This window comes from Cyanistes caeruleus, chromosome 6 (assembly GCF_971803275.1).
Source record: "Cyanistes caeruleus chromosome 6, bCyaCae1.hap1.1, whole genome shotgun sequence".
Classification (NCBI taxonomy): Eukaryota; Metazoa; Chordata; class Aves; order Passeriformes; family Paridae; genus Cyanistes; species Cyanistes caeruleus.
The window spans coordinates 4479842-4506232 of record NC_141706.1 but is presented as its reverse complement, the minus strand read 5'-3'; the positions used below and the strand labels follow the sequence as shown (position 1 = coordinate 4506232).

At 35.1% G+C, this 26391-nt stretch overlaps 1 protein-coding gene across 3 annotated transcripts in view; it reads right to left on the bottom strand.

The window, feature by feature from the left end:
- Positions 1-9322: 9322 nt before the first annotated feature.
- Positions 9323-26391, bottom strand: part of KIF18A (kinesin family member 18A) — a 31253-nt gene continuing 14184 nt past the window's right edge. For all 3 annotated transcript variants that reach the window (XM_086895444.1, XM_086895445.1, XM_086895446.1), the window contains exons 11-17: positions 25767-25931; positions 25213-25334; positions 24793-25031; positions 14773-15247; positions 14155-14259; positions 11450-11559; positions 9323-9921 (exon numbers count right to left, since the gene is read on the bottom strand). In XM_086895444.1, coding sequence (XP_086751570.1) covers positions 9773-9921; positions 11450-11559; positions 14155-14259; positions 14773-15247; positions 24793-25031; positions 25213-25334; positions 25767-25931 — 1365 coding nt within the window. In that variant the 3' untranslated portion in view covers positions 9323-9772. The remainder of the gene's footprint in view (positions 9922-11449; positions 11560-14154; positions 14260-14772; positions 15248-24792; positions 25032-25212; positions 25335-25766; positions 25932-26391) is intronic.

The window sequence follows — 26391 nt, the reverse complement described above, 5'->3', positions numbered from 1 at the left end:
AAACAGCTGAGCTTTTTTGGGGCTAATCTTTTTATAACATAATTTAGTAAAACTTAAATAAAAATTTAAGCCCCCAAAGAGAAAAATTAAATTAGGACACTTGGACTCTCAATTTTACTCTTTCAGTCCTGGATTCAGTGGTATCTTTTGGCAGGGATCCATTATACAGCTATTACTCCTGTTGAGTGTACAGTTTAAAGGAATAAATATCTTGACTTACAAGAAAAAAAACCTGAATCATTGAGAAATAAGTATTGCAACAAAACCCCCTTGGTTTCAAATTTATCCTTCTCCTTCCCCCCTTATTTTTTTTTGACATCTCTATTACTGAAAATTGGCAGGTGCAAATGCCATTCTTCACAATCCTTAGTGCCTCCCTTACAGATGAAAAAGCCACTTGTTCTGCCACAGCATAGAATCTTCTTCCTTCTGACAGCTGACAGTGCTCACAAACACACAACAGAACTTGAACCTCTCAGAATTTGCCCAGTAGATTTATATTCCTTAAATTCTCAAATTAGTTTTCAGCATCTAATTGGCAAGATTGCCTAATGCAATCGTTCAAGAAATTAACCTAAATTTCTATATGAATGGCTGTTTTGACATCTTTGTATAATTGCCAAATGATATTATAATTATATTAATATATTACAATGTGTTTTGTGGGTTTCTTTTTGCTTATTTGTTGATTTCATTTGTTTGCTTGGTTAGTTTTAGATGGACTCTCAGTGTCTGTAGTGTCTTTACCTATCCATAATCCAGAATGTCCCCATATGGGCCAGTTATTGCAGCACACATTTAACCATCTGATTTTCCACCAGTAAACATGCTTTGTGAACAGCTCTCCACTTCCTCAACATTGTCACCATTGCCTTGAACATCTCTTTCTTCCCCCAGAGGGTTCTGCTCCCCCACTTGCCCTTTCTGCCTCTACTTCGTGCCAAACTGAGCTTGCATCAACTTCTTCACACTTCCTCCTTCAGAGCAATGTGCTGACCACATGCATTAATAAAACCTACTAGATTCCACTAATTTTAATGTTTTCTTCCATTCTTCACTCTTTAAATGCACACATTTAAAGGAGATGTTGAATAAAGCTGTGGAAACTCTGCAGCTTTGTTCCATCCACTTCTAGATTTCTATCAGCCTTCTGACTTCATCTTCCCTCACAGCAGCTGGACTGGAATCAGCACAGCTGTTAACTGGAGTTTCTGCTGAAATGCTTACAGCTCTTACAGCTCTGAATAGTTTGAACAATTCTGAGTGGCTTATTTATTTTTGCTCCATGAAACAAAGAAGTTTGGTGTTGCCCAATCTGTAAATCCCCAGATTATCTGATATAATGGGATCCTCAGGTTCATGACACCAATCATAATGAACTTCCCAAGCTGTTGCTAGAAATCTTCATTCCTTGCAATCACTGTGTGCTGTGCAAAGCTCTCTGACAGGTACTTGAAATACGATGTGTGAGGTTCAAAAAGCGTAGGGCTGCTTCTAAACCTGATTAACAGGATTCTCTCAGTGGGTGATTAAAAAATACATTTCAGTTACTTGAACACATATTAACAGCACTAGCTCAATTTTAGACTAAGAGAATGCTTGACTGTCACATCAAAATCACAATTTTAAGGGCGCCTGTCCAATTTGAATGTGTTTCTGAGGGTCCATTCCTGCAGCACAGGTGCAGAATGGACACTTCAACATTGCTTTCTGTACTGCTCCTGACACAGAGTGCCTTGAGTGGACAGCACTTACAGAAGGAAGACTACTTCCCCCCCAGAAAAAAGATATTATTTTGCTACCCCTCTCATGCAGTATATAATCTTATGTGTTATTGACTTACCATAACCCAAAGCCTACAATGAGTACAGAATTATTAATTTCCTTATGGGATTTTGTATGGTGATTTCACTACAGCATCTGAATTCTTTGAAAACATTAATGAACTGATCCTCCCAACATCCTTTTGAAGTTAGAAAGATATTTTTATCACTATTTTACACAAGGGGAATGGAATATTTAAGATAAAAGCCAAAATGTTCAGAGTGTCAGCTAATTTTGTTTGCCAATTTTGAAAGTCTAAGGTTCTGAGTTTTCCAAAAGCTAAGAGTTTTTTAAAGCCTTTTTATATGTTCAGAGCAAAGAGCCTGATTCCACCAGTGAATGCAAATTGTTGCAGATGTTCAACATTATTTGGTGTCAAGCTTCTGCTGTCTCAAAACAAGCACTCAAAACAGAGGAACCTGAAAAAGTTTGTTGTGAATGGTGAGCCCATCTCCTTAAAGGAACCATCACTCTGGAACAGTATTCTTTCCCTTCGAGTCTTTTCCAGGATTACTTCCATCTCACTCAAGGAATGAGATATTGTGTAGAGCTCTATCCTCTTCACTAAATGACTCCACATCATGACCAAAGCAATTCCATCCAAAGGGCTAGATACTGAAGAAAAAAATATGAATCTTATCTGTTTAAACTGGAAACTAAGATGTCTGTATGCAAAGGGGAAGTCTTAGAGAGACACAAGTTATCCTGCATGAACATTCTGATCATCTCTGAAAAGTCTTAGACCAGGAACTGAGGAATGGGAATTGATTCATTAGGAAAATATTCTATAATTTCAATATATTTTATCATATTCAGTATGTATTTCTGTGAGTTTCCATAGCACCTTTAAATTCTGGATGCATGAATTGTGTGAAAGCAATACAGCTTTTAGAGCTTTCCAGTGGGACCTTCAGTGCTTAAAAATTTCTTACTCTCTAACACTTCAATGAGTCTCAAATGAAATATCCTAAAGAAATCACAAAATTAATCCTCCTGAATCTTTCAGAATGTTCAACATATATTTTCTATGGGAACAAGAACAGAAGAGTATCACAGAATGTTGGGAAGACTAGGAAATGCACGATTTAAAGGTCAGCTGGAAGGAAGACAAACTGTGAACCAGATGAAAAAGCAAAGCCAGACTATGCAATAAGATTATGATGCAAGATGAAAAGATGAAAATCACTATTTCCAAGTTTTATAGCTATATTGGAATATATGTGAATTCTGGTTTGTTTGTTTGTGGTTTGTTTTAGTTTATTGTAGCTTTTTTCTGTCACTCTCCAAATTGGGAATTCCCAATTTACATGAAGGCATTACCCTGCTGAGATAAAAAACTAGCATTTGGTGCCTATTATGGTTCCTCTTCATCTCAGCTAGGGTAGACTCCCATCCAAGACTTCCAATCTCAGAAAGATGCCCCAAGCAGGCTGAAAGGTCAGAAACCTTAATCTATTCTTCATTAGGGTGCATTATTATAAACTCACCCAGTATATAGGGAGTAAACATAAAATTCATTTGAGAGGAGGTATCCAGAATGCCAAACTTGGGAGTCCTCTAGGAACAAGACTTACCTGCCAGGTGAGTGTATTGCCAAAAGAATCCAAGCCACTTCCCATCCTGAACTGCCTTCTGGAAGAGAGACTCTTCCACCCTCATTTTCTCTGTTGACTACACGGGATGTCAGGGAGACTCCCCTCCTGCTATTAGCACTTAAGATATTAAGGAAATAAGAATTTACATACTAGAGTTAAAAGTCCAGTAAGCCCTGTCTCCTCTCTTTACTAACACCCATTAGCAGACACGAAAGGAAATACCAGAACCAAAGACAAGAATGACACTGAGCATTTTTCCCTCATTTTTCACTGCTCTGAGCACCTGCAGAACCAGTCACTCTGTATCCAACAACTCCCCATAACCTTTTCCTCCACAGATTTGAGTAATCAGTTTTGAACTCAGCTCTTCTGACATCCATCACATTTTGAATCCCAGACTTTGTCATCAAACATGCTATTCAGGGAAGAAATGTCGTGCGTTTTGAACCTGCCATTTAGCTCTCCTACAGTGAGAAACAGTGAATAATTGTTGCCTAGTCCTTTTTTCCATGACCTGTTATTTCATATATCTTGAACATAACTCCTCACTTCCAGGGTGAAGTGCTCCTAAACTACATTACCTGTATTCAGCTTGTTCAGTGCTTTAATTGATTCTCTCATCCATTCTTATACCCTTTGTAATTCAACTACATTTATTTGAAATGCCAAGATTCAGGCAAGGAATTTACACAATGGTTTGTTCTCCATCCATTTTTGTGCTATTTTGACCACAGAGACGATGTTTTCATGGCATTTTTATAATAACTCCAAGGTCTCTTTCCTGAGTGATAATATCTAATAGAGAACTTACTGCCACATTTGTACAGTTTGGGCTGTTTTCCTTCTTGTGCATTATTTTGCATTCATTGACACTGAGTTTCATTTGTTATTTTATTACCTGTTCCTTCAGCAACTGACAAGCTCCTCCACCTCTTCATAGTTAGCTTTTGTTTCATCTAACTGAATAATTCAAATTTTTTTTGGTCAATTTACCATAGAACCCCTTTTTGAAATAATTTGTGAATGTATTAAACCCTGTGGATCTAGCACACTTAGCTGGACTGCATCAGTCCTCTTTCCCCTGTTCTAAAAATGGAATATGTACTCCAACACTTTGGTTTTGATTCTAAAACACAAATTTAACTTTTACATGGATCCCCCCCTGCCTACATTTCCCTCTAATAAACAACAAGACCATTAGAAATGTTTTCTAACAGATTTCTTATTCCATTCTTTATTTCTTGTATAGAATGATAGAGTTTCTAAAGAACCCAACTGACAAACCAAACCAAAAGAACAATACTGCCTATTTACAAGTCATTGATACTAAGAACAGCTGAAGCAATAGGTTTTATATAGTAGTTATTCAGCTATTCTAAATTTGACCTTTAGTGCTTTTTGGCTGGTGAGACAGCTGTATTAGTACTCCTTACAAAAATTGTCTATATCTTCTATTTGATCTTCAGTCTGAGAATTCTTTCCTTTCTTTTGAAAAAACAGAATGATTCAAGTTGGAAGAAAGCTTGTAATGTTTGTCTAGCTCAGCCTCAAAGATTTTCAATGCTCAAAAAGCTAGGGTCAGCACTGATTGAGTGCCACAGGAATTTGTCCAGTCCTTTCTTGACACCTCAAAGGACAGAGATTTGACAGCCACATGGGCAACTTGTTCCAGTGATTGGTGATCTTTACCATCAGAAACAACTCCAGCTCAATTTAGGACCACTCCTTGATCTTCCACCATGAACAGAGTATTACCCTGTCTTCTCAAACCCCTCTGATCTGTGCTGCTGGTGGCAGCCAAGTTAAAATCAAACTGCTCCCTCAGCCTCTGTCTTGCACTCCAACCCTGCACCACAATTGTAGCAAAGGTTTCTGCAAAGGTTTTTTTTCTTATTTCCTTTTATTTCCAAATTATAGTCCTGCCCTGGAGCAGATCAGGGGCACCTCCCACCCCCATCTTGGTGACCCCTGCCAAACTGATAAAGGTGCTTTTGGTGTCTTCAACCCCAAATGATAAATTTATCTATCTCTTGCCAAGAGAAGTTCTGACCAGTCTCATTTAACATAGCTCAAGAATTCCTTTCAGTTTTCTACCTCCTTTAAGATCTCTGTCATGGCCTTTTGTCTTTAACTACTTTTTTACCAAACCACTATGCACCTGCTCTTAGACAGGTGAATTATTTAATTACTAACTTTCACTTTCAACAAATTATTTAAAATATTTATTTTTTTATTATTTTTGGTTTTCCTTATATAAATATAGATTCCATGATTTTACTTCCAATATTGAAAGACAGAGATTTTGACTTCTTTCTCCCTTTTTTTGTCTTTTTAAGTATTTGTTCCATTCCCCACAAAGACATGATTTGATAGATACTTCAAATGAACTGTTTCAGCATTTATTTGCCCCTTACAGATTATTTTTAGCCATTTTTAGTTTTTGTTTCCCCTTTTCTCCCCAGGTTAAATACTCCAGTGACTTTTCTGGTCTTCCTTGCTCCTGTCCCCCATCCCAGTTGACAAAAGCTGCTGCATGTGAATAGATTAAGAGAGTGATGTATAAACTTCAAGGCATCACCCATGTGCTGCTCAGTCAGTTTTGGTATCTAGAAATGTAGCCTGCATCATTGTGTCAGGGTAGGACTATTGGATCTACACATGATTAAGCCTCTAATTACAATGGTGTATTTTAATTTTTAAAGACTATTTTCCCTTAGGTCGCTGTCTTGATGCAGTTTGGGATGAACAACAGCAATTTAGCTACTTAATTTCAATACCAATGTGTTTCATGTTAATCATATCGTTAACTCAATCAAGTTCCCAGTCTCCTTCAGAATACAGAACTGCTGTTGTATCTAAAGCCAGTCTAGCTGAATATCTTTTACTTTTTGGAGACATCTTTAATGAACCAACTGCTTTACTAAAATGTACAGTAGCCTCTGTGTGCATGTGCCAAGCTAGCAGTGAAAACAGCATTTTCACCATCTTACTGTAATATTTTGTGACATATAACTACAAGACTTCAGTTAAAAACAATGCCTGCAGTGTAGTGAACTGAAATTTAAACATAAAATGAAAATTGTTTTAGTTAAAACTCTTTTAAAGCATGATTTATTCTACTGTTAAATTCGCTTGCTTGTAGATCTTAGATATACAATAGTTATGCTACATAAAACCTTTAGACCTAATGCATATAGCACAATTAAAAACAAGAGGGAAATCAAAAATAAGTTTTTCCAAGAGCACTACCATAATAGAAAAATTAAACAGGCAATTTACCATTATGTCTATTCTCTATTAATTCAGCTCTTGGAATTTCCTGCAGGGAATAGTACATATTCTACACCTCCAGGTGGATGAATTTTCCAAGGATGTTTACTTTCTCTAGTTATTAAAACTGATTTCCTCATGCCTGCTTACAGACTCACATTTTCAAAAATCCAATCAAAGTGACAGTAAACTAATGAGAAGTCCAAATGATTCTCACAGTGGATCACTTTGCTAACATAAATCTATTTTTGCATTATGTTGTCAGGGTTCCAAATAGTATCTGCTGTCTTCTGCAGCCAAAGTACCCAAACTTAGAAGATGCTTCAGCAGAGGATATCCCAAAACATTTATTCCAGTGAGCAGATGCCTCAGTACCTTCAGACTGCTATGGAAACTTCTCCCAGCACCATGAATGACTTTTTCTAATAATCCAGTCAAATTCCTTGCCATGGTGAGGCAGGGAAGTGCTCCACAGCCCCTGGAGCCTGTATCCCAGCCTGGCAGTGGTGCCAAGCACAGGCACACCAAGGACAATGCTCCACCCTACCCTAGCCCAGCTCCTGAGTGGCCAAATGACCAAAAGTCACACCTGGGGGAAAGGCACAGGGGGATTTAAGCCCAAAGAGAAGGTAAAGCTTTCATCTTGACCCTGTCTTCATCTTGGAGTATCCATCTGAATACAGAAGTGGGTAGTTATGTGTGTGCTTTTCTGTCTTCTAATTCCCTCTTGGAACCTCTTGAGTAACTAAAAATCAAATAGGCTTAAAGTTTGCTAAGTTGAATGGGCCAAGTTAATGCTTGAGTTATGCTCTGAGAAGCATTTTATGTTGATTGAATGTTGTTAGAATAAGCAAATGAATGAGTAATAGTACAAACTACACCCTGCAGCCTTTGCATGTTTTCCTAAGAATTTCCCAGTGGGACAAGATCTTTAACATCCTTTTCACACTTGCAACACTGACACAATTTAACTCTGCATGGTACAACAGTGATATCAATGAAATGTGTACTTCAGAAAAATGCTATTACTTAAATCAGTTTGTAAAGACAACCCACAGCAGGTAGCAGTCAAAATAGATTGGCAAGAAAATGAAATGGGCTGTATCTTACCTCCACTGTTCCCAAAACCACTTTGCTTTCTAACTAACTGGCAATCTGACAAAAAAACTTATTAGGAAATGAAAAGTTATGAAAAGTTTTGTGCCAGTAATATGTGTGGAATGTGCTGTGTAGCACTTAATGCTTATAAAGTCTAGATGTGTTCGCAGTATGTAAGAAAATAAAAGTACATACAATTAATAGAACAGAATATTACTCAATAGCAATCTGAAATACAAAAATCCCACTTCAATCTGCTATCTCTGGAAACAATTTATGCTTGTTATAAATGGTAAATACATACCTAGCTAGCAAATCTGTAATCAAATTCTCATGTCAGTTTTTAATTTTCTCAATTTTTTTTAGTCCCTGCAAGTGTTGCAATTGAACCAATTCCACTCAAGGGTATGCAAAAGACATTAAGAAAACAGGAGATTTATCAGTTTTATGTTTTGACTATCAAAATGGTGCATGCACAAGCTTGTCTAAAAACTTTTCAAGATTGCTATGGACATCTATGTCTAAGTCTTACATGCCACAAGAGCACAGAAAGTTACAACTATATTTACAAGCAAAACCCAACATGTCTCTTTGTACACATTATATCAACAAAAGAAGCTCCCCGTGTACATTTTACATTAAACACTGAGAATTTGAAAAACATCCCATAAATCAAAAATAAGTCTTTACAACTTAAGCTGTATCAGGTGCCAAAATCATAAAATTAATTCCAAGATCTTGCTGTTCATCATGATAGTGAAATATTAAAATGATCTTCCCTCTTCATTCTACTCAAATCACATCACCTTGCTTTGTGGACACACCCCAAATTCTAGTTTTTAGGCTCCACACAAGCCTTTTCCACAGCCAATATTTTCTCAGTTCTCATTACACTACAAGATCCCAAGCTCACCACAACTTTAACACCTACACACTCCTTTTAGAATGCTGGGAGGACTCAATTTCTCTTGTCCTAGTATTTTTAACTAGCAATGCCTATTTCTTAATAAATTATGCCCTCCTCTTTGAACTTCCCCAAAGAAGACCACTTCTGCAACATTGTCTGCTGCTTCCACCATGAGTGGTCCTAGAAAGCTTCTGCAGGCAGCTCCTGTTTCCTTCTTCAGAAGCTTCTGAAAAAATGCCCCTCTAATGTGTCAAAAATAAATTCTGCAGCATACTTCATATTACTGAACTGCTCAGGTTGGAAGCTCCTTGCTCCAGACAGTTGACACCACTGAAACTACTCACTGGACTTCTTCCTCTGGACTTCTTCCTCTGGCTCTCACTAGATTGGAGAAATTCACATGTTTGCATTTGCATCATTCACACTAGAATGATGTTCTGTAGGTTGGGCAGGCTGTCAAGGTTACAGTACATCTACACATCAATTGCTCTGTCTCTGAATATTGATAATTTGCTAGAAGACATTATAAACAACATGTACTTATAACAATAGTTGTCAAAATTGATTTAGACAGTCTTTGTAGGAGAAAAAAAGGATCATTTTTGCTAGAAATGCATTTAACATTATATTGGTCTTAAAATTAAAATTTATTTGAAGTAATTAACAAAAGACGTTATTTACAGCTGAATTAAATTGAAAAAGGAGAACAGGAACATTTACAACCAAGTAACAGACTTAAAACCAGAAAGCCAAAAAAAATGAAAATCCCCAATTTTGGAAATATTTTTCTGTCTCTTGGAGCTCCACATGTCATCAATAGATGCAATCAAAGAACATCTAAAGCATCATAATGCTAAGCATGAACATGTTCTAATATTAGCATCTGCTTAACTTGCTTCCAAATGAATAAAGATTTTAACACAATGAAGCTACTCCAATGAAAATAATTTAGAGGGTCAAAATAATTTTAATATTTCCATCACAAGACTCTCAAAACTATTCACAAAAGGAAAACACAATTCACCCTATTCTCATTTGCTATCCATCAATCCTGTTTGAAATACGGATGAACTCAGAACTAAATCCTATTTTTTTTCTTGGAAACACAAAGTAAAAGATTTTTTGATGTCCTTGATTTAACATCCAGTGGGATATTTCCTTGAGAAAAGCTTCTAACAAAGTTTCTTGACATATTTTGTTCTTGCTTCCTGCTCTTCCTTTTAATTCCTAGTGAAGAAAGAAACATTATTAGAAATAGGGAGACACTCATACAGTAAATGTAAGTAGAATTTAGCCTACATGGACCTCCTTTTCAGAATATGTCTAAGAATTTTTACACATTTCTTTCTTTCACTGAAAGCCTGATTTTAATATGCAAAAATGTAATCACTCTTAGCTCAGAAATGCAGTGTTTTGTCTATAATGTCCCATGATTAGACCCTCAAGTGACACAAGATGCTATTAAAAAGGCACAACAGTCTATACAAAGATGTAGAAATATGAAAGTGTTATTTATCATTCTTATTGTAGAATAGCATTGAAAAATCAACACTGTCATTATAGAAAGTTTTGTCTTTTTAATCTGAAAACAACTCTTCATCTTAGGTATTTGGTTAAGGTTTATTCTGCTCTTGTAAAGCACACTCTTGAAAATAAAGCCTACATATTCAGCTAAATATTGAAGAATCAAAAAATTTATTCTCATTTCAAAACATGCTACTGCATTACAGAGTTTCTTAATTCCAGAGTAGTGATTGAACACTGGTAACTTCATAACCTGGTCTGTTGTAGCAGACATTAATACTGATATAACCCTGTATGCAATTTGCCAAATAAGTAACTTGGTTAGACAGTTTAGACTCAGATATTCAGTTTCCAGAAAGCTTTTTGTAAAAGCCTCAACATTTCTCATGAATTCAGAATAAGATATTTTCATATATATTTGCTCCCTCACAGCAAATTTTTACCTTAAAAAATGTATGTGCTGTAAAATCAGTGTATTGCCCATACCATTGGAAAAAGCTGCACAGTGGAAATGTTTTTTAACATTGCTTTTCTATAGCAGACTAAAATTTTAAAACTAATATTTGATCTCCTCTAAATAGCCCAAGAAGATCGTTAAGTGTATCTTTTTTCCTTAAGATAGAGAGAAAAAAGGAGGCAATTGGGTAGAGATGAAGGAAAATTGTACAGATTTAGCATATTAAAATCTGCTGTGGGTGCCAAGCAACTTAGTGCCATGCACTAGAAAAGGCAGAGGTTTTTATAAAATTGTGAAAACATTTGTGAACATTTGCTGAAAAAATTATTTGTGACTGCTTTTATTACAGAAAAGACTTATGCACCTCAGAAGAGAAACCATATAGTTGAGGAAAACTTTCACACAATAGAATTTGATATTCTTATTATCAGCAGTATGTTAGAAGAAAAATAATTTTTCCTTAGTTCTTGTTTTTGCCCAAATAGCTCCAAATTTTAAGACCAATAAATCTCTGAAAAAATCTGTTAAAAAAAAAATCAGTGTGGTGGTGCAAAGACTTAAAAACAGATATGGAAATTATGAGAGAATTTGATTTCTTGATAAAGCACACTTGGGCAAAGACAAAATTACTAATAAAGTTCACCAAATTACTCAACACGTACATGAACTACTTTAGGTGGAAGACCTTGGCTCTTGGGGAAAAGGTTTTCCCCACAACCTTGTAATAATATTGATTATTGATTACACTATCTATGGCCATTCCCTGACACTCACCAGCTGCCTGGGGTACTCTCAAGGCTGCATGGCTCAGCAAGACGTCCTGTCGAACTCGCTTGGCAGAAACTGGGTCTTGCAGGTTGCCCAGCACAGTGTTGGATGGACAGCTGGAAAAGTTGCCAGAAAGGAGTTTACTTTCAGTACAGTCACTACTAACAGTGGTTTAGGCCTTGCAATGTAGAAATACTTTTAAATATTACCCAGTGTTCATAGAATCACAACGGAGTGCAAAGAATAAACTAATTTATTATGTATATTTATGGATATTATTCCCCCTTTTCCTTTTAAAAAATTTACAAGAATGCTTCAACTGTGAAAATAAGAATTAATGTTGGCAATTGTATTAAAAGGAAGGATAATATGTCACAGTTTTTTCTGAAACCACACAAGTCAGTTTGATGGCCATCACATATAAATTATACGAAGAAATAATCTTAAGGCATGTTACAAAATCCTTGAAATGACCAAGCTGTGTTTATTGAACAAATCACATTTTTTTATTGCTACAATAACTTTTCTACAGCCTCCAACACAGCTGGAGGGGGTGGCTTCATAGCAGACAATACTTTTTAACTAAGCTGCAAGAAAATTGTTACAGCTTCAAATTCATTATAAGAAAACCTCTATATTTTATCAATAGCACTTTATGTGATGGACTTAAGGTCTACAGTGAAAATTATGAACCCATCTGATCTCACCCTCTTGCAATTGCCTTACAACCTTCCTCAGTTCCACTCTGCAAGACAGCCTCATAAACAAGCTAATCACATTTATGTCCCAAGTTCCTATGCTTTTCCTACTCCTGTAATAAATATTGTTCTATTTCCACTTTATAGTCCCCTAACTCACACTTTCTTAATAATAATTTTCTGCCTAAATGAAAATATATTGCAAGCAGCAAAGACTAAGACTTTCCCTGCACCAGTCCTAAAAATCTACTCATGCAAGCTTCTTGCAAGAGAACTTATGCCAATAAAAATGTAACATTATTTGGTAAAATAGTTTCTCTTATGACTGACTTGCCTCTAATTCTTTATCCTCAAAATCCAACTGTTTCAAATTACACTTCTAGTGTAGAAAATATGATTGAAATTTATATTCTTATTCTAACATCAGTAGGAGATCAATGACTGGAGTGAGCCACTTCAGTCAGGGAAAGTATGGGAGAGAAAAGAGGGAATGGAACAAAGGCACCCTCTGAAAAGTAAGAGCATATTCCTTTTCTCCTTCACAAATGTGTTTTCACTCCTTCTCTTCATCACCAACTGCTAGACAAAACCATAAAGAATTTCAGTCTACAGACAAGTTACTGAAGCAGAATGATCTCTATAAAAGGAATAGAAGTTGTGGGATTTTTCTGTAGTGTACTGGGAAATATGTTTGAGACACAAAAGAAACAAGATAAGAAGAAAGAGCTAGTCTTTTGGGAAGAAATAAGCAGATATATATGTATGCATTTATGTATGTGTATATATATGTGTGTATATATGTATATATTAAAATTATTACAGTTAAAAAAAAAAGCCTGTCTGAGAACTTTTATCTTAAAACTAGATAAATCAGGCTCCAAAAGTTCCCATATCCCTCCCTAGAGAGAATGTAGAAAAAACTACCTTGGTTTCAGAGAACAGGTGATTTATTTTGCTAAATTCATGATCAGCTATTTGAAAATGTGAGCAGTGCCTCTTTTCCCACCCTTGAGCAAAAGAGTTTATTCCTCATCCTAGCAAGACAGTTTAGAACAGTAATTGATAACAATCAGCAACATGAAGCTAGACCAGATGAATCTCACCTTCTAGGATAATTCTCTACTTTAAAGATGCTAATAAACAAAAAGGCACTTAAGTTTCTTCCATGTCCTGTGATCTATCTATCTATAAGCTTGTTGTCTTGAGATATTCTTCCTAAGACCTGTGTGGTGGTAGCTCCACTCACTGTCTAGCAACAGGTCATTCCTAACATGATTTTAAAAAAGGTTGTATCAATTTTTGCTTTTGGAAATAGGAAAGAAAAAAAGACCAGCTGTTTCATAGCTAATCAGATTTTAAATACACTAAAAAAAACCCCAAACCAAACAAACCAAAGAAATACACAAAAAAATTACAATTCAGCTTGCTGTCTACTCAGTTTCAGCTTTTCTGGTGCTCCTACTAACAATCCTCTTTTAGGGACATAAACCAGAAGCACTGATACAAAAGTTCTTCCTAGAGCAGATCGCAAATGTTAAGTCACAATATACGAGACTGAAAATGAATTATCAGAAAATCAAAGTTGATCATGGAAGTATTGTCATGTTTATTTTTTCCCCTGTTTTCTATTTTGGTAGTTTCTAATGTGCTCCAGCAAAGGCAGAACAGTTTTAAAAAATTAAGATTTTTAATTGATAATGAAATTTCTCTTTTCAGAATTATGTGTCATCTTTCTGTTCTGATTACACAGCAGCTACACAAGACATAATATTAATTTGTAATTATTAAAACAGAGGTTCTTGAACTGAGACTAAATAAAAAAATCTACTGAAATTACCCAGAAAAACAAACAAAAATTATTTGAATTCAAACATATTTGAATCAGAACATGTCATATGCAGGCCCAAATGACATGTGTAAGATGTCTGCAGATTTGAAATAGAATAATGAAAATGAAGTAAGAACGTAAGAAATGAAAAGTCATTTTGCATAGGAGGGTTAGTTTAGTCTTACCTTAATACCTTTCTTTTTCTCTGAGCAGCTGAAGTCATTGCCATATATGAGGGCTTCTCAAATATTGGAGCTGAATCGTTTTTTCTTAAGGAAGAAAGATCAAGTCTGAAATAAAAGGATTACATTTTTGTAAAACATATTCTTGGTAAAAGGCAAGTAAATTCGTTCTTAACAGTAAACAAAACTATTGTTTTGTTGGTAAGTTGAAAACAAAAACTGGAAATTAATTTCATTAATGTTATTTGAGGTAGCTTTGTTGACTTTAGACATGCACAGCAGCTTTCAGCATGGCATTTCCCATTGTGGAGAGGTTAAGTATCCATTTTACAGACAGAAAACATAAGGCTTAGAGAAAGTAACTTGCCTGAGGCATCACAATCAATTTAAAAAATGCTGTATTTTCTTTTTGGTACAAATCTTATAAAACAGGATAATCTTTCAACTTCATTTGTTGTCACTAACATACTACTGTTTTCAAATAATGGCAGAATTGAATTTGATGTTGATCAAAATTAAGGTTTTCAAAATGTTTGGTTTATTTATAAAATGGATATGAATGGAAAAATCCAGCTGTAAAGAGAGACAGGATTAAATTACTTGCCATTAAAAGGAAAATACCTTTGCACAATGCTATTGCTGCATGGCTGTGACTCCTTCACAGATGAGTAAGCAGATAATTCATTTGTTTCATCTGTACCTTCATAGAGAATTATTGTTGAGTTCATGACAGCTTCGTCACATTCTGGGATGACATCACAAGTAGTGTCCATAATACTGGCCTTTTTGACTGGCATGTCTGTACCACATGTACTGACTTCCCCCAGGCCTGCAAGGTGCAAAGCCTTCACAGTCTGAGTACAGAAGCTTTGTACTGGCTTCCTGCAAGAGTCTGGGGTATAGATTATAGGGTAGACTTCCTTGGCAAGAGAATCCTCCAGATGCTGCGAGCTGCACTGGTTGTTGGCAGGTAGACTTGGAGCTATGACTGGAGAGTCCAGTAACTTCCTCCTAGTCCTCTTCTGTGGTGGTTCTGTATATTCTAATACTTGGGTATTTTTATTCTTTTCTTGTGATGGTGTACCAAAAGAGGTGCCTGTGAAACATAAGTAACAATGCTCAGCACCTCTAACTGCACTTACAACTTAAATCTTGCTTTTTTCCTCCTCCTACCTATGGAGATATCAGCAGAAATTATTAAAAATACTATTTATTTAATATACATATCAACTTGATCATACAAGTGAAATTATTTCTATTGCAGCATTGTCTAAGATGGTATTTACTCTGCAACACTCAAAGTATTATAAACATGCATAGGTTGGAGCAGTTAATCCCAGAGGTTACAGAAATAATCACAACTAAGATCTGACACATGACAACAGGGAATGAAAGAGTAACAGTACTGAAAATGATTGCACTACCATGATAAAACTCATATTTTAAGGTGGTACAATCACAGTAATCTAGAGGTGACTCCTGATCACAGCCATTTTTTCCCCCAGCAAGTACCATGCAGAATAATGAGAGACTGCTGAAAAAGGAATGACACAAACACTTAGAAGGACAAAATTCTCTGTCACTGCAAATGAGCAAGCAGGGTTTTGCAAAGGGGGAAACAAAGAAGTAACTGAGACTCTGTCATCTTACTCTATCAGCTGTGGGGAGCAAAGCTCTTGACTAACAACTTTCCCCACCCTCAAAACTAAAGCAAGCAATACAGCATAATTGGCCATTCTCATTGATCCTGATTTAAACTATTCTTCTTACAGTGTCATAGTGTTTTTATTTTTGAGCAAGTGGTAATAAAGGCAATCTCCAAAGAAAAGGCCCTTCTTTTACTCAAGCTTTCAGTGAAGGAGGATCATTTTAAGACACATCTCACTGTTCAAATTAGGTAGGCAACTGGTGACTTACACAGTTAATAACAAAAAAATACGGAATTTCTTTTTTAAACAAATCAAGAGCAGGAGAGGACTGTCAAAACCCCAAGTGCTTCTATATATAACTTCCAGTGCAAATTTAAGAAATGAAGCCTAGTATCCTTAAAATGCCTATGGATTGGATCCCTTTCAGCTGGCAGCCACAGATTTATACTTCTCCTTTCTGCATTGCCTCCTTCATGCCTATGAGCAACTAAACTGCAAAAAAGAACTCCTGCTTTTTAAATTGATGCAAGTTACTCAGGAATTAGCTATGGTATTCTTAGAACAGTGTTGATAAATATTTATTTCTTCTAAATTTCATTCTATTTTTGCCTCAGACTAAGAAAGCTAGTTTGAACTCCTAAGTCTGAATGCTTCTATAGTTCTCTCTCATGTGTTAACACTTAGGGCATTTTAACTCCTGCAAAAACATTCTTTGAACAGGACAAACACTGATTAAAAACATGCATGTATTGTATTATTTCACCTCCACAAGCTTGATTTGTTACAGAAAGCAAGGCTTAACTAGTTGCAGCTTTTTCTCTGCTTACCATTTCTCAGGCCCCATTTAATTTTGACATCATTGCCCAGTTGCAACCCAATTTGCTAAGGGCCTTAAAAAACCCAATTGCCCAAGTACCCCCAGAAATCAGGTATCTTGGAGAAAAGGCCCAAGTAAGATCCTCACTGAAGAGAAGCCAATGAGGGATGATCTCAGCGCTGTTTCTGCCCACACAATTTGGTTCTGGACATGCCATGTGACTGGAGACCCAGCTACATGAGATGATGCCCCTTAGAAGATACAAAATAGAGCTACAAGGGGCAGCCAAGGATTTAAAGACCACAATGAGACCTAAACCTGCTCCAGGAGGTTAGAATTTACAGTATCTAAGTGTGTACAAGTAGCAAATAAATTAGATAATTAGATATAGGCCACGAGTATATTCTATGTTGCCACAACTTCATTCAATAATGAAACCATTGGGGGGGAAAAAAAAAGCAAACATTTATTCATCACTCAAGGGCTCAGTGTCAGAATGAGCAATATTTAAACTGCTTATGGGAAAAGTAGTGTGGACAGTTACATGAACAATTACAATTCTATTACTTTGCTTCCAGCTTTGAAGAAACACATACATGGAAAACTTGGGCCTGAGAGGACTACCTGACATGAAATAACTGAATTGTGGATTTGTCTATGTGTGCTCTTATGTACAGTTCACTTTATGTATTTAAAGGACCTTTTTTTTGTTAAAATTAAAAATATATTATCTTGTACCATATCTAATCCCCAGCCAGCTTTTACCAGGTGAAATGCAGCAGGTTGCTGAAATGCAGTGCCTTGGTTGTAATCTAAACACTAAGGTAATTCAGGATATTCCCCACGAGTAGTGGAATGGAAAACAGTAGTAAAACATGGCCTGACTATTGCCCAAATAATCTTTACCTCCACCCAAAATAAAATGGTCCCACTGTGATAAAGACATTTCTACAAGACTTGGTTGGATTCAGAAACAAACAAGAAACTTATTTATTAACAATTTAAAACATCTGCTCTCCAACACTATCAACAATGCTATGCTTCATAATGTACTTGGCTCTTTTATTTTGTTTAAATAAGTACAGTACATGCCTCAGTGTAACAGATTTACAAATCTAAAAAAAAAAAATTAAAAAAATCTAGTCCTCACAACCAAAAATTGAATCCAAACCTTTTTTAAAAAGACTTTTGACATCTTATATTCTTAAATACAAGCATAAGGTTTATATAATCTAGTGCTTGAATTAACTATCCATTAAACGCCTCAGGGCACATTTAAAATATTCATTTATTAATTTCTACTTACATACATCTGAATGTCTGTTTCAGGAAAAATAATGGTTGAGAATTCTATTAGTCCATTGTTACATTAGGACAGGGAGGTTTCAGTTTCAGAAAGTTTGCTTACTGTAAGACACTGAGGTTTTGCTAATGTCCTAAAGTTACTAGAAGGAAGTCTGATGGAGAAACATTTTGGTGGGAGTGCCAAGGTTCAGAAGCTTCTACAGGCCTAAGTATTGGAAGCATTTTTAAATTAACTGTAAATACTACCATTTAAATCATTAATTAAATACATAAAGAACACAAAAGTACTGCCAACATAAATAATTTGATGAATTCCATCATAATGGAGAGCATTTTATACTGTAATACAAGCAAACTAATAATGATAGTTGCTGGAATTCTACATAAGGCAAATATAAACTGTTAGTAAAAACAAAAACACATTTTTAAAATCTATTTATTTCTGGAATAAAACTCACTGTAAAAGTAAGTTAAAACACAACAAGCTTTTCTTGTCATTAAAGTGTTGGAAATAATATCAAATACTTCAGGAAGTGTCCTTTTCCATACCTTTTGGTGAAAATATTAGGTTCCTCCTAACACATTCAACAGGTAAACAAACATCATCAGCAATATCACATTTAACTTCACTAAATAACACAAACCAAATATTATGTGACAAAAACAACTCCAAAATCCTAATTCCATTTTAGCTTGTTGTTCTACTATATATAGCTCCAAACAGTTATGATCTCAGGTAAATAAAAATACAGCAAGAAAAACGTTTGGACCCACAAAATAAAGAATTGCCAGTGTTTCTATTTCCATCTCTTTAAGGAAGCAAGATACAGAAGCTAATTGCTAACTTTTTTGCAAGTGCTTTTGATAACTACTATTGAGAAGTTTATGTAAAAGGGACTCAGAACAGAAGTTGCCACAGAAATTCTACTACTTCCATAAATTTCCAAATACATGGTACTGAAGATGATACAGTGGAGAAACAAGTAGGGCTATTTATATTTCCTTAAAGAACAAATCCAAGTAGTTCCTGAATGGATGTCTAATAGTAATCATTAAGTATTGCCATAATTTTCCTACTGAAAGATAAACGTGCTCTAACTATAAAAAAACTATTCAATTTTCAAACACATTCCATAATAAGGCAGGGAAATTATGTTAATAGTCTATATTTGCTTCATGCTTATAGCTACTTCAATCTTTTGCATCAACATCATCAGCACCATAATTCAGTAATATTTTTTATTTCATATACAAGAATTAATCACTTATATACTTTCCAGAACAGCCACAGTTAACTTGATGAAGGAGTTTAAAACAAAACTTTGGAAGCTTTATTTCCTTAACTAGTACTTTCAGCTACAATGTCTCTTTAAAAATAAACATTATTCCAAATATATTATAGAGAAGAAATCACTTATTTACTGATCCTTAACTTCAGGTTGATGTTTATAAAAAGATAATTGTCAAAATTCTTTAAGATATTATTTAAGAGCTCACTCAAATTAAACATAAAAGCCATCATCCATTGATCAGCCAGCCCCATCCAGTGATATGGGGTGCTTTTGGTCCTTAGTTTGCTGTATCACTTGCCCCAAAAAGACTACTCAGAAGTACTGATTTATCTTGACAAGAAACATAGCAATCTCAGATATTTATAGCCCTGTGCATTAATATGAGAAGCAGAATGCACTATGTGTGAAACATGAGTCACAGGAAAAGTGAGCAGAGCTCATGGCAAAACAACTCTGATGAATTGAGTTAGTTCTAATTGACATTATGGACAAAATAATGGCCAAGACTTGTCTTCTTCTGGAACTCATGCTAGTACATGCATAAGGGGATTATTTCTGGAAACTGTGCTAAATTAAGTCTACCAGGTTGTTCTGCTAAAGTGAAATTAAATATTAATGTATTCATTTCAATAAACATTTCTGGGCTACCACTGATTGATCAAATTACAATTCTAATCATACGTTTTCATTCTTTTAACAACTGACTCATGGAATTCCAAATTGCAAATGAGGTCTAGTCAATGCATTTCAATTATTTAATATTCCTATGACCCAAAGGCATCATCACTGTGATGGCAAGTTTCTCAATAGGTTCACAAATAACAGCTGTGAACTGAAAAAGGCTCAAATCCAGGCTGCATTCTCGCAAGTCCCAGTGATCAGGTGTACTATTTTACACAGCATGAGAAAAAATACTTAGAAGTCACATAAGACATATGAAAGAGCTGCTTAATAAGACAAATCTTTCCTATTCAAGACACATACTTTTCCTATTTTTAATTAAATCTTTTACTATGTACAACTATACCCAAATTTTTCTTGCCATACAAGATAAAAAAAATTGACTTTTCAGATCAGAATGTTTGTGACAAGGGGAGGCAATGGATGCCTTTTTATTTTTTTTTTCCTATAAATCAATTCCATTCTCTCAGTGGTAACCTACAGTAAGGCTTCTGGAAATGGGATGCTTGAAACAGCGCCAAGAACTTCCTCATTCAAAGAAACACTTGCAAGTACCAGTCAGAGCTCTCCACCCATCACTCTGAATTCTGAATACTGTATGGCTCCCTGGTAATGAACACTTAAGAATGGGTGCCCAAATCCAGTCTTTAATGAACTTGTTTCCACAGCCTGAGCTTTCTTTGAGATGAACAGTTAAATTGTTCATGACACTGCAAATTTATGGTTACATTAAGCATACACAAGCTTAATCTAAATTTTTAATGTACGTGTCAAATAAAAGAGAAGATACTGGAAAGCCAGCATTTTCTGTAAAAAGCAACAAATGTAACATAATTAAGGTCAGAACTTCACAAAAGGTGTTTAAAGATTTCAAAGGCTAAAGGAAAAACAAGATAGGAGGTCAACTCCTATAGTGAAGCACTACATGTGCTTTGGCAAAGCATGTGAACTTTAATTAGCTTTCACTAGAAATCAAGAGTTGATTCACAAAAATTGACTACCATGATAATTTGACCATAGAAACAGACATTGAATGAATGGTCAGAAAACATCTTTACCTTTTCCTCCCATACTATGACTTTATAATCTTTAATATATAAGAGACCCTTTCCAAGGGAAAAAAAAATCTTCATTAGAAACAAAGACTTGGGCATTACTGCATATCAGCTGAAATTCTTTGCTATTTTGAAACTCCTAATAGGAAGAAGGACCTAATAACAAGATAATATCAAAATCAATTAAAATCATAAAGTAAGAATATTTATAATTAAATTCCAAGAACTTATTTCTGTAGAGGATTTTTTTTAACAAAACCTAGACTAAATCCCCCTACCCTTTCCCCTTTTCTATCCTTTTCTTTACAGTTTTTAGATTTTTTATCCTAATCAATTACTAGTTTGACTTTCTTCTTCAGGACCAGTTAGCAAATGTATTTAATTGCAAAGAAACACAAGACATTAAGGTCCTGCTTTCATAGTTTTACCTATTCTGCAGAAACGATATAACTGCTTTTACCTTTTGGATACAGTGTTTGTTATCAGAAAAGTTATTTTTATGACTTAAAATACTTAAATTTTTATGTGAAAACACTCAATAACAATTACTTTGCATCTGAACATTGCCATCCTTCCCTCAAAGAGCCACAAGCAAAAGTTTGTGTCATTAAAAATGTTTCTGTAATCATAACTGCCTCATGTTCTGCAACACGAAGAATTCAGCACTGTCTTTAAATACAGTGGGCTTCCTGCATCACCACCAATTTAAACCCATAGTAACCAAAGGGGGACCTGTAATTTATTAATGACTAAAACTTCCAAATATGGATAAGGGATGGAATAAAGGATGCATACATCCCTAGATACTGATGAGTTCAACAAGAGATACAATTATTTATTTTGTAAGCCTACACTGAAGAGAAATGAATATTTTTCTCATAATTCTTTGTGTTTTATACACAAATGCTGTATCATCTTTGCAGAGAGATTTTACCTCATAAAATTGTCTTTCAAATGTGTTAACTTAGTTCAAAGCAATACCTGAGATTTGTTACTAGCAGACCTAGTACACTGTCTTCCTCAATCTAAATGCTCCAGACATACATTCCATATAAAGGAATTATTTCATTGCCATCAATTAACTTTTTTACTTTCTCCTCTTATTTAGAGAGCAAACTTCCAAAATAAGGCAACATACATTTATATTAAATGGGATATTAAAAAAAAATACGTTTCTCAAAATAAAAATAAGATCTGAATCACAAGGACTGAAATACACTGCTCTTTCCTGATGACAAAATGCAGTCCAAATATGTTAAATGTGTAATATGAAGTTATATATAAGGAATAACAGTCACTGCATTTTTTGGTTCTTCTGGTTTTTTCCACCTGGGAGCAAAATACTACTTCCTTCCCAATACCTTGAACAAATTATAGATAATAAAATATCAATGCATCAAAGGGGCAAGGGAGTTTAAAATAGTATAAAATATGAACTATAAAATACTTTAAAACTATTTTTTAAATTTTTTTCACTAAGATCTCCTGAGATAACTTTAGGGAAGCAGGAAGTGGATTCTTGAATAATTTATTTCATCTTTAAAGAAAAAAAGAAAATGACTACATTCTTCCCATTTCTGGTTGGGATACTGCCCCTTGAACTACTTCATATTTTCCCATGCTAATGCATTTTTTCTGATTAATAATTTTTTCTTATTAGTATGTTGTAAACATTTTGCAGAAGAGAAATGGATTTCCATAACATAGTATCATTTAACAGACCAATTATTTTAAATATGAATTGAAACAAACAACTGAAGAAGAGATATTTAGTTGTGTTTGTGTGCTGAACAGAAAACAAAATTCAAGCACCAGTAGGTGGATTAGTTTTTTTCCTCCCCACCTGTACTGAAGTGATTGTGTCAACACCATTAGTATTTTAGGTAACCTTTCCCTAAAGATGGCAAAATTTGGAGAGCTGTTGCTTCCCATCATGTTTTATCTTGCATCTAATGTGACAGTAATACCCCTTATTTTCTCTTCCAAAGATCAAAAGCCAAATAAAAATCATAATAATACTACAAAAGATTTCTGTGGTAATCTTCAGGTAAAGACACCATTTATAATTGAAAAAAAGTCTGTCTTAACTGAAAACTGAAAATGGTGCCCATTTACTTACTTGAACATAAAATTTAGCATTTAGGACAAGAGAATAAATGGAAAACATACACAAGAAAACCCCTTGAATAATGTCTAATGATTTGAATAAAATGAAATGTTTGTTTTAATAGTTCATATGGAATTTAAATAATACTCATTTTAGTATTAATTTCACTAGGAACCAACCAAGGCCTCTTACAACACAAAACCTCAAAAAAGGTAGAAAAGAAGTAGATTAATCAAGAACTCTAACAAAGCTTACTGTCATCAGAAACTGAAATTCACAACAACGATAACCTACATATAATGAGACAGAATCATTACAGTCAATATTTCATTAAAAAGAATATTACAGAACTTCTGGATTAGTGTCCCTACCCATTCTGCCACCTCTATACAAAAACCCCCAGTATCTAAAAACATCCCTGTGATTTAAAATAAACACCAGCTTTCAACCTTGCTGAATCCCTGACTAACATGGGCAGAATAAGTGTAAGCATGCAAATCTGGGGTAACTTCCTTTTCCTCCTCTCTGCAGAAACAAAAGCAAACACACACTAAAAAGAAAAACCAATCCAAACTAAAAGCAAACCAATGCCACTCATGGAAAAAAACCCCCAATCAACCAAAAAACCAAATGAAGAAACTCCACCCCACTGCCAATATAAGCTGAAGTTCACATTGCAGACAGTGATACACTGTGTATCAATTATTTGGTACCATCAACACAAACATATGCCAAAAATCACACACATTCTTTATGGGAAGAGGAGCAATACATGGTTTTGCTAAAATAATTCTTAAGATGTATGGAAGAAAGCTGTCAAAAGGAAGGAACTCATTTCATAGTCCACTGGGGTCAATGCTGCTTTTGAGAAGCTGAAGTACTTTTTGAAGCAGTGTTTATCTCTTTTTTCCCTTGTTACCTATGGATGTCTGTCAGTTAAGGATTATTAGCAGCAATGAGAAAGCCTCAGGTGTTGAGTGCTCCCTATCCACAGCACAAAACACAAGCATGGGCCCCACAGCAGTTGCTATCAGGATGAAATTTCGCATATATTCCATCAGAACAGCACTGTCCATGAGGATTCTTCATCCCTTTTTACCCAGACTATGCTCCAGGGCAACTCACTTTACAGCTAAAGAAGAAAAGCCAGCAATACAGAACCATGGGGGAAAAAATGGGGCCATCAGGATACAGCAAAACAGCCAGTTCCCTGGTAGATACGGTGAATCCTTTGACTCTTGGAAACAAACTTTTAAAATATTGTAGCATATTGATTCCAAGTGAACCTGTAATTAATAGTAAATCTCATCTTCCTCAAGGCTATTATTAGAAACCACGCAAAACTATAACCTGCTTAACATTTCAAGTCACTTTAACAGAATTTTAACCAAGTAACTATGATGCCTTTCCCACATGAAATGTCACATGAAAGATTCAAATGCAATTTTTAATAGCACTCACAGAATCTATGTATCAATATACATGGGGTATGTTATAACAAGAAGAGGATGAATTTATCTGTTGCAGTGCATGTCTAGCTGGTGAAAAAGTAAATTTCTTTCCTATATCCGATTAAGAATGGTGTAAAATTTATAGAAAGTGGGTCTGAGACTCAATTTTACATTTGGCTTCAGTAGCTGCAGAAGTGCACATCTGTGTTTATGGATGATATCTGACTGTTGCAGGAGATATTTAAAAGTATTTCCAACAGAGAAAAAATTAATGATATACTTACGGCATGGGGTGTTTGGTCTGCTCACAAGCTGTGGGAATGAAAAGATAGCTGACATTTCTACTTCATGGTTTTGATCTTGATTCTTTTCTTCAGCCTGGTCAGCCCAAGCTACTGACTTCTGTCTTTGAATCAGCTGCTCAACCCCTGCATATTCAGTCTCACTTGAGTCATTAGTCAACCCAGCTTCTTTCAAAACCAGGTATTGCTTGCGAAGAACTGGAAGTGCAGTATTTAATACTCTGTAAAACAGCAAGAGGCAAGAAAAGTTTCCTTAAGAAAACACAATTTTAACCCAGAAAAAAAAAAAGTTTCAGAAAAATCTTGCTGTTTCAATTAAAACTAAATTCTCTAAATAGGCCTTCTCAAGTTACAAGTGTCAGAACACAAGTCTTATCCCACTTGCCATGAAATCATACTTACTTTTCTGTTTGCTTATTATACTGATCTTGAAGGGACACCAGAGATAACATGTGCTCAATCTGGGCTTTAAGGGCTTGAACCTCTAGGTTTAAATGGCAGTACTGCAGATCTTGACAAAGTTCCTTTGGGAAATTAGGAATAAAAATGAAAATCACACAGCTGTATATCAAACTTGTGGGACAAAACTAAAACATAAACTAAAAATAATATTAGATCAGGATATGTTGGAAAGTAAAGGTGAGTGGAGCTATATTATTATAATAAAGTTTTATCGTGGAAAAGTATGAATTATTTGATTTTTATTTACATGCACAAAAATAACTTTGTAGATTCCTTTGACCAATAGCATGTGTGCTGCAATTAGCATTAAAAATCCAACAGGCACATATGGATGCTTATCTATGCATGCCCAAATATGTTTGCCTCTTTCTGTATACTCTCTCCATATATTTTACTTTATTTCAATTACCAAACTGTCCTTAACTCAGAGGTTTTTACCCTTTTTCCAATTCTCCTCCCCATCCCCAACCATGACAAAGTGAAAGGCATTTTACTTTTGGAATACGCCCATCCTGACCCAGAAGCCGCATTTCATTTTCAACACGGTGCAGCCACTTGGTATTTTCCTCAAAAAGATTGGTCTGCTCCTCTTTTTTCTTCTGCATGTATAAATAGTGGTTATTAAGTGCTGAAAGCCTTAGATCCCGCTTGCAAGTGGCCTAAAAAAAAAAATCCCCCCCCAAAATAATCAGCATTTAAGGTGGAAACTTTCAAATTACGTTCACCAAATTTTCATTATTATAAAGATATTTTTCCTTATTTTTATATAACATAACCAAATAATTCCTAGTAACTCAAGAATGAATAAGAATAAGCAGTTTTTCCATTTTCTTTATGCAGTTATCTCCTGCAAAAAGCCTGCTAAAGGATAAAGCATTGAGTAAAAGGAAAATACTCTATCTTCAAACATTAAACTCTTCTGATATTTGTACTGTTTCTGAAATATGACAACTAAAAGGCCCAAAAGCAGCAATGGCAAGTTGGATATAGGCAAGGTAGTGTCCTACCAAGGCAAAGGATACTCTTTTCTGTTTAGAAGACAACTATACTCTGCTGTTTACCTCAAAAATTAGGTAATTGCATCAACAGTCATAGAGGAGTGATAATCTGTGTGTCCCA